General features: G+C 32.2%; 1 protein-coding gene across 1 annotated transcript in view; it reads right to left on the bottom strand.

Annotated features, from left to right (window-relative positions):
* Nucleotides 1-2,454, bottom strand: part of LOC143057906 (QRFP-like peptide receptor) — a 42,060-nt gene extending 39,606 nt beyond the window's left edge. Inside the window, exon 1 of the mRNA XM_076231368.1 lies at nt 2,133-2,454. Within this exon, the coding sequence (XP_076087483.1) occupies nt 2,133-2,417 (285 nt within the window). The 5' untranslated portion in view covers nt 2,418-2,454. The remainder of the gene's footprint in view (nt 1-2,132) is intronic.
* Between the last annotated feature and the right edge of the window lie 7,691 nt (nt 2,455-10,145).

Below are 10,145 nucleotides of genomic sequence, written 5' to 3' on the forward strand. Positions count from 1 at the left end.
TAGTGTATGTTTTCTTATGTATGGTTTTCATTGCATTGTGATGTTTATTTTTGACTTAGAGTTTGAATGTTCCTTTTGTATTTTCACTTCTCACTAACGGTACAACCGAAAAGTGCTTGAACCGAAGGTGACATCATTTTTAAAACATACATGATCCTTGATCATTTCGACTCTAACAGGATCATGGGTTTTCGAATTCACATTATCTGATTTGAAACAATGACATGTTTAATGAAGAACTTAAACATATCTCCATGTTAAAAAAATCCAAAAGACAAACATAACAGTTTACGGACTCACTATAATTCATCACCATTGCGTGCGTACTTTAATGTAGATATCATCTACGAAATGACCCTTGATGACTCCCAACGGTTATATAACCCGATATAAACGTAGATATAAATATGGATAGACAGAAAAGCACGTATATCGTTTACTGCAATTTATGGGTTAGAAAGATTTGTAAATTATAATTTCACATTTATAAGAATGTGTGTGTTTTAACGGACAAACTATTTAAGAAAGGTATGAGTGACGCATGACTGTATGAAAAAAGATAACCAGTAGTTTGATACTATTAGGTTAGAAGAAACAGATCTATACACTTTTACACTCTCTCATTTTAAATTAAAATAATGGATTTAAACTTTCTGCAAAGGGTAAGGTATACTAACATGAAGCTTGCAGCCAGCTAAATTCGTAAAAAATACAATAGAAAATGTCATACATCGCAATTAGCAATGATAATATATGAGTATTCGGTAAACAGAACATTCACACCTATAGCATGAGCACACGAAGCTAACTATCCTTCATGTAGAAATATTTGGTTTGTACTGGGAAAATTTGATCCAAAATTATCTAAACGATACATTAACCAAAGGGAGACGGGGAAACATTAAACAGTACTAAATGCGTACGTTCAGGCAATGGTTTACTTAAAGTTAACGAAGTATACTTATAAGTTACGAAGTAATAGAGTAATGATTTAGTTCAAATTAATCAGTGTCTTAAATAGGTCTTTTTAGGTGATTGTGTTGATTATCAGGATGAAGGTGGTCATATAAAACGTGGAAGTTATTGAAAGTCTTTTGACGTATAAGATCAACATAAGGCGAAACATTGTCAATGTTTTTTTCAAGTTTTAGTTATACGGAACTATAAGAAACCGAAGCTACTTTAATTCACTATGTGCTCATTTTAAAGATTATTTAGTATCAGCCGTGCTTAAAACCAGATATCGGTACTTAATTCAGACGTGCTAATCCATAATAAGAACCCGTTTCAAATTATTGTAAACGACAATAATTCAAATGTATAACTACAGCACAATCGATCTTATCTATATTGGCATTTTGCGCAAATAAATCATTTCAAGATTTGAAAGAATGCGAAAGTAATAAATGTTTATATGATTAACTTTCTTTTGATGAAAAATATTTGGTCAATTTCTCTTGTGTATAAGTAAGGAACGACTGCCATACACGTATATTGCCGTTGAGTCTAAAATATTCTTTTCCGGATCTGTTAAGACTTGCATAGAGACTGTAGTAAATAATAAGACAGAGTACATTTCACGTCTCAGGTATAGATAGAAAGGCATTTAGAAAAGCTCCAAATGAAGTGAGACCTGGTTCGTCGTCAGATCCACATGCATCTGCAGCTATGCAGTTGTTACCCATCATATATATATATATATACGATTCTACAATAACTGTCAAAACAAGGTATACGATGAAAGCCAAACAAAAAGTCATCAAAGCTATCAGGCTTATAAAAAGTCATTTGCATAATAGATAACACGTAAGGGTGATGCGGGAGTTAAACTGATGTTGATAGGCTAACGACTTAAAAAACAACGTTATTTTCTTAGATTTGAAGGGTATAAATAAAATCAACATAAGTAAACCGCTGTTCAAAAGAAACGGCCTTCTCGCTCTTATATCTGCCATTGGACTTGGTCATGAACTGCTGAAATATTAGTTTATTAGTGCGTTTATACCAGGTTTCACAACAACAAAATTAAGCCTCTTTAAATTAAGCCTACACAAATATGAAACCGTATATATATATGTAGCATAAAAGTTACCCAATACTCCCTCTTATGCAATAACATGTAACATACTTACCTTAGAAGGAACGCAAACAAGAATAACGAGAAGATCTGCTGAAGCCAAACTGACGAGAAATGTGTTGGTGATAGTTTTCATCCTCTGGTAGGTAGCTATGGTGTATATTACCAGTACGTTTCCTACAATACCTAGGATCATTGTTATCCCATAGATAAAACTCACAGGTATGATCTCATCTAAAGGCATGGTAAAACTTTGTATATCATAGTCATAATCCGTCCAATAGTCAGATTCATTTATTGTTGTATTTACAACTAGTGTGCTATATACTTTGTAATCCATTATTACAAACTTCAACTAACTTCAGATACTTCAAGGAATAAACTTCCATTCAGTTCTGAAGTGATTTATCTTAAACCATGTGCTCTAAAGAGTTCTGTCTTGTTTCGGAAGCCACGCCTTCTTATCATCTCAGCCTTCTAACACTAATGTGTCACCAAATCAGAGAGGCGGGAAGAATAAGTCCATCGATTAGGGCATTGGCTCTCTTGTTGGCAATTCTTTTAAATGTCTATTCTATTTTTTCCTTTAGTTATTTACAATATGAGAATCTGCCTTCAAACAGAAACATAGTTATATTTATTGGCTTGGAATCTTTTGACTCGCAATATTGATACACTAATTATTGATATATGATAATGTTCTAACCGATCTTTCACTCAACATAATAAACTTCCGGATAGTTTATAATCATCTGGGGGAATTTGCTTAAATATATTGTTCCTTTTTGTCAAATGTACAAATTGAATTAGACAGAAATACAACAGCGGCAAATAGTACCTAAAAACGGACAATTAATCATCTGAAAATATAATGGAGCAGTCGGAGGACGACTAATATGAAATAAAAACAAAATCCCATTGTGGTTACATGCAGTATATCAACACGGAAATTATAACCAAATTAATTGAAAGTCAGAGAAATGTACTTGGCAATAGTCTATTCAATATATGTATTTGCACCCTAACGAAGGGGCATACGGTTTTATGATTACGCAATAATAAACGAAAAATGTTACATGCAGTTTGATATGATTGCTACGAATTTATATTAGGTATTTGCTAAAGTTAACTAAATAACAAACTCTTTTATTAATATGTTGACTCTGCACAGTGTTGGTACTTAACTTAATTATGATATTGTTATACTAGTACAGTACTTCTGAATTATTGTACTGTTATCATACCATGATATAATAATACTAAATGTGTATTGCTAGTAAACACGTTGTTCAAGATTTTTAACAATTGCTAAAACAATTTATTAAATATAAATTTCTGAAACATTGCAGTATAGTTGGGTTTTTTTTATTGTAAGTATTTGTGACACAACTGCTAAATCGATAATATTATGCTATCGTATAACAATAATGGGGAAATTAACACATGAATATCAGTTAAACTTGGTGAAAAATATTCATAGATTTATAAAAATGCATTACTAACCATCCTCTTTCTAGAAATATAGATATTATATCATTTTATACTTTCTCAAAATTTCAATAAAGTTAAACCCAATACGTAGCATGCGTAGAGAGAGTGCTATATATTTTTGGTAACTCACGTCCAATTTCTTTTTAAACCCTTGTTTTGAGTGTGTTCTCTTAGATCTTGCGTTCGGGGAAAGTTCTCTGTATAAACCGTTGTTTTTATGATGGTTGTCCATATACCACTGTTTTTATGATAGTTTTCTATTAGCTCCTAATTTTGTGATAATCTTAAGATAACGCTATTGTTGTGACATTTGCGATATGCACAATGATTTCAATTATTGTGGTTGAGTGTTCCTGATAACGGTTATTACAGAAAAGATAATTAGAGGCATTGAATTTATAAAGTTTAATTTATATTTCTAGTATATCTCCTATATATCTGATGGTGAACTAATAGTATATCCGGTTATCACAAGCGCAGGGTTTCAGCACTGATATGTTTTATAACATACAAGTCCTTAAAAAATAGAAAACCACACCTTTAATAATGTAATGCGTGAAGAGCTTTTCTGGATTTACCTACATCAGGAACGCTCAAAGTCAAACATTTGAAATCCGAGGATTTATAAGAACCGAAACCGTTGAGAGCTATATGTCAAAAATACCTTAAATAAATAGCCAAATTCATCTAAAGTCAACTTTGCCTGAGGGAGTTGAAACCTTAGTTTCTTAATAGTTTCAAAATTTATAAACGGACAATTTTAGAAAGGTTTGTTAATCATGTCAGTACCAAAGTACTGACTACTGAGCTGAAGATATTCTTGGGGACTTATAGTCCACCAGCAAAGGTGTCGACCCAGTGATGTGAAAAATTTAAAACAACACGTTTAATAATTTAAGGCGTGAAGCGCTTTTCTGGGTTTATCTTCATCAGGAACGCTCAAAGCGAAACATTTGAAATCCGATGATGCTTAATATTCGTTGATATGATTAGGTAGAAAAACTTATAAAATGTACAGTTTCAAAAACAATTATGGATTTTACTTTTGATGGATTTAATGATTCGTGTGTTGTCCTTTTTGGTCATATTGCTAGCAAAGCATTCAAGAAATTATTCAGCCATGGCTTTCCAATTTTAAGGTTTGTGTGTTCCATATAAAGAACATTCAGAAACACGCTTCGGAATTATTTAAAAAGTGGTATTTTCATTTTTTTTATTCTTCATGTGTGAGTTTACTTTGGTAATTCTCTCAATGTCCTGTTTTGTTGTAGCTATATGTTTACAATGTTCATTCCTGATTTAGTGTCAGTGTTTTGTATATCCCTTGTTTATACATAGTATTCAAGTTTTAGAACTTTGTATGTATAACTTTTCATCCTATCACAAGTCGCATCGTTTTGATATTATCCTGTATATATTAGAAGTCTGACATTCATTCTATTCCTTTCCTTATAACACGTGACGGATCTGTTTATTGAAGACAGTATGTTTACAACGTTATAATTAACAATTTGCAAATCATCTTATGCTTCAAAATCATGACGACGGCAGTATTGCTATAGAAACATTACAATATCTGGTAATTACTCATATTGATTAAAAGTGATTATTTTTAAAGTTATGATTAATTAAAATGTTCGGCCTTTTGTTGCTGAGCTTAGAATAGTAGCGTCAATGCAAGTCTTGAAACAGCTCATGACCTCGTGGGCCAATTTTTGATTTTAATATTCTCAAAGATTTTCTGTTAAATTTTGGATCGTTAGAATAACATACTTTTATAGTTACTGATATATAACAATTTTAATCAGACAAACTAGTTATGATGTATAATTTTGTTTTGCTGTAAAATACGTAGAATATTTATTGAGGATGGTAATTTTAAACAGAGCTCGTCGGACGCAAACAACAATTTAAAAGTTTCCAATTAAACATATCAACCAGTTTGAACATAGGTGGCAAAATATGTATAAGTCGTGTTTTTTTTTAAATGTCTGTACATATTATTTTAGGAGACCTACGGGGGAACGGAAATTTCATCAAGCTTATAAATTTAGAAATACATACCCTACTATCAAGGGCTTATCTCAATTGAATCTTATTTTTTTTCTTTTTGTGCGTTATGCACCCAAAGAGAAAGTGAGATCATAAAATAGGAGCCAAATTGAACCCCTAAAGAGAACTTACATGTTTAGAACTAGGGTTGATCTTTTCTTACTAAGGGATATTGTTGTCTGCTTTTGTACGGGGTGTGTCGATTTTTTAAAGGGTTTGAATGATAGGCCAATGTGAGAGAGTGTCACGTACGCTCCAAGATCGAATAAAAGCTTTGAAAATACACAGTAAGAGCAGTCCTTCTGGTATCTTTCGCACCTCTTTAAGAGGAGTAATATTAACATGATTATTTCATTAATTTATGTATTTCTCTGTCAGTGTGCTTGTATTTATTTGTACTGTATTCCTGTTATGTAATGGTGTCATTGTAGCGATATATTGAACATTGCGAAAAAGCGTGAGGTAAGGCTAGTCACAAAAACAGGTTTAACTAATTTTGTTTTTAAATGTCCTATACCAAGTCAGGAATCTACTAGTTCATTTCTATGTATGTTGCACCGTCGTTAGTTTTTGTTCCATTTCGTTCTTTCTTTTGTTTCCTCTCATAGTTGGTGTGAATCGATTTATGACTTTTGAACAGCGGTATACTAGTGTTGTCTTTATTTGCTGACCTTGGAATAAAAGCGACAATACAAGAGGTGATAACTACGCCCACTTGAACCAGCTCCTAAGCTCGTGAGCCTAGTTAAAACCTTAACATCCTCAAGGATTATTTGTTACCTTTGAATTGTAAAATGAACATAGTTACCGAGTTTCTTAGTTTCAATTTTAACCAGACAAACTAGTCATGATGTGTAGTTTTTGTGTTACTGTACAACACGCAGAATCTTTATTAAGGATAGACATTTTAAACAAAGAAACTCGCCGGATGCAAATAAATTATAAAGTGTTATTTACGTTTAAATAATTAAAAATTAAAATCACAAAAATATTGAAATCCGAGGAAAATTTGAAACGGAAAGTCTCTAATCCAATTGCAAAATAAAAAGCTCAAACACGTCAAACAAATGGATAACAACTGTCATATTCCTGACTTGATACAGCAATTTTCTACTGTAAAAAATGGTCGATTTAGTCTGGTTTTAAAGCTAACTAAACCTCTCACTTTTATGACAGTCGCATCAATTCGAAGTTACAACGTCTCAGAGGGAAAAAAGTATATGTTTGTATTGACAACACTTTTTATGTAAATTAAAAGAAAAGTTTTTGAAACACAAATTATGGACCAAAATGGTGTCCAAATACACTGGAAAATCGTATATAGACATTTTTTCCTGTGCTGATCTATCAAATCATATCTTTTCACTGGAATATATAATGCAGACAGGAAGTGATGACGTCAGAAATGCTTTGTTTCTTTTTCCGGTAGGAATCTTTAGGATTTATGTTACCGTTTTAATGATAACTAACATCTGTCAGAAAGCAATATCTTAAAACCTAGACTGATTCAAAATAAACTTTCGAACTGTTTTGGGAGTCAAACGCCGGTATTATTATTGACATTTACGGATATATAAAAAAATCTAACGTCTTCTGACTATTACTAAAACATTGTCCCTGTCCAGGAAGTGATACACCTTCTGCTACATATGATGAAAGATCAAGGTAGTTGCGAGTAGATTAATATATCCCGCTTATTCAGATGATGCAACAGTAGAACATTAATCTATATCCGTTGTGTACACATTTGACAGATTTATATACTTCGTACTGGGATGCAATGATTACCGCTACTGGTCATACACTTGTTATAAAAATATTAGAAACAGATGAGAATACATCGCAAGAAAACGAATGCAGCACTTAAAAGTGAGAAAAAAAAATCGTTTCTTAATTATCCACGCGTCAAACATCGTTTACCTCACCGAACAGACAACTATGAACAACTCACACTTTAATATGACATTACAAGCATGATGCAATATCCCCGCTACATCATGCAACGTTCTTAACAGGTATATATTTTTCTGATTCTGATTCTTCACATATTCAGAAATATTTTAACTTCCAGAATACGGATGCAATATTGTTGGCGTTATACTATGTATCATCCGAATAGTCAAGCTGTGTCTGCTTTACACGTAACATACTCAAATGCCATTTCTATGCTTTTTAGAGCAAATAAAGGCAACAGTAGCATACCGCTGTTTAAAAGTCATAATCGATTGAGAAAACAAATCCCGGATACAAATTAAAACAAAGGGAAACACATCCAACTATAAGAGAAAAACAAAGAAATAGCATGAACATTGAAGTGCACTAAAACATAAAAACGAACAAAATCGTACGGTTTTTTTTGTAGGCATAAGTCCTGCAATAACACCATTTAACGCAGGATGTAACTATTATAATCGAATAGCACTTTTCAATTTCAGTGCATCATTCTAACTATCTGATTACTGATTTCAATCTGTATGCTGTTTCCCTTCATAATCGAATATGCTACTAGTACCTTAGAGTGTCACAGTTGACCGAAACTCAAACTGAATATTTTTAAAAAGATCATCAATACGAGAAAATGACGTAAATGAAAACCATCGCCGATCTTCCATCTCTTGTGCGCATATACATTGTACAACCAAAATGTAAGGTTCAAACTGTTAGACACTAAATTGTAGATATCACTGGTACCTATCATGACCGCACACGTCTGAATTATAACAGCCCATGCTCAAGTATAGACATAAACCAGACAAAACATAAACGATTACAGATAATGCAGTCTTTATTTCATCAAATCAGGGATATCGGCACCACCCGGAAGATAGTCTCTTACACTTCTTGGAGATAAATCTTATATGCCCAAGAGGAGGTTTCACGATAGGTAATTATCGAACCGATTAAATGCTTGTCTAAACAAACCAAAAGATTACCTTTACTCGCAATCGGTGATTGTGGTGGCATTCAGACCATATATAGCTAACAAAAGGGAAACAAAACTAGCCCCATTTTTGGATCCCAACAAATTTATAGATTGTGTATCTCTGTGAATTTAGCAGTATTCCTTTCAAATTGCAATTTGTTTTCTGCAATGTACCAAATAAGGACTGCGATTTTATACACTTATTCGTTGGATATCAAAATATTAATTTTTCTCTTTTATTAGCAAAGAATAAATATTATACTCGTTGTGGTTATTATATACGTATTTAATTTGTTATTATATTTTGTTACTGTCTTGTTACCAAGAAATGAGATAACTTTAAATATCCATATATTTTTTTTTAATATGGGAATCAGCCATTGTTTTGTCTCTCAATCTCAAAGTTTCCCAAAAGGCATAAAAAATAGCTCTGCTATATTTCGGTATAATGTTAAATGCTGATTTTAAACCTTAACTTTTCCATGTCGGTTTGCTCATCATTATAAGAACCCATTATCTAGCCGGGATACTAGCTACTTACATAGCTCGAATGTGAGTAGGAAAGATAAAATTCCATAAAACCTTTGTAGGTTCAACACGAAGATAAATCTGACGTCAACTTTGCCTGAAGAAATTTACTATTTTGTTGTAGTAATTAATAAATAATAATTCTAAAAAAAAAGTCAAATATCCTCTGGTAAAACAAAAAATATGTCCGTCAGTACTGCTTTATAACTACATTTTTCGCGTGGATAAACTTAAGTAAAGGACGGAGAAATGGATAATTAAAAGAATAAATTTCACGTAATTGGGGAATAAAATGCTATCTTGAGACTTTTGAGTATTTGTTGAATTGGTTTATATGTCCTGGCGTGATCGATGTCATATCATAATCCTGTTATCAAGTAATCAGTGTTGGAGTTGTTCTTACTTAATGTCCCCATAGTATTTGTATGAGTAAACCAGCTGTCATTAACAACGTTCTGGCTGTCAATGGAATAAATCTTATTTGCTGAGCTGTCTAGTCTAACTTATTGACATCACTAGGACAAGGTGTAAAAAGTGGCATTATCTGTCAAATTCATCTGAACTGATTTGAATCATAATCTACTGTTTGATTCATTATATTCTAAAACGTACATCCAAATTACAAAAGTTCCAAAAGATATAATTAACAATGCAAGGACTTAATATGAGCATTTGGGTTATATGTAAGTCTATACAAATCTTGGTAACTATCGAAATGACCTCCGAGGAATACCGATGTAAACATAAATATAAATACAGTTACATATACATATACCGGCAATCGTGCAAAAATAATTCTTTAGGTCTGTTTAATTTTATGAAAATATTTTATCGTTTACCTGCATACTATTCCTGTATGACGTTTATATTTTGATTCAAGCACGCGACTCTACACTAGAGTTGACGTGAACCTTGCCATTCAGTCACAGGACTTCAAAAATAGGGGTTGAGTTTAAATACATAAACAAGTAGGCAAAGAATCTGGTTGTTAAATTTGATATAATCTTTTTTTTGCGCATCTTTGTTAAATATTTGTTAAATATTTATGTTTTTGTTCTTATTGATTGATACACG

This window comes from Mytilus galloprovincialis, chromosome 1 (assembly GCF_965363235.1).
Source record: "Mytilus galloprovincialis chromosome 1, xbMytGall1.hap1.1, whole genome shotgun sequence".
NCBI classification, from domain to species: Eukaryota; Metazoa; Mollusca; class Bivalvia; order Mytilida; family Mytilidae; genus Mytilus; species Mytilus galloprovincialis.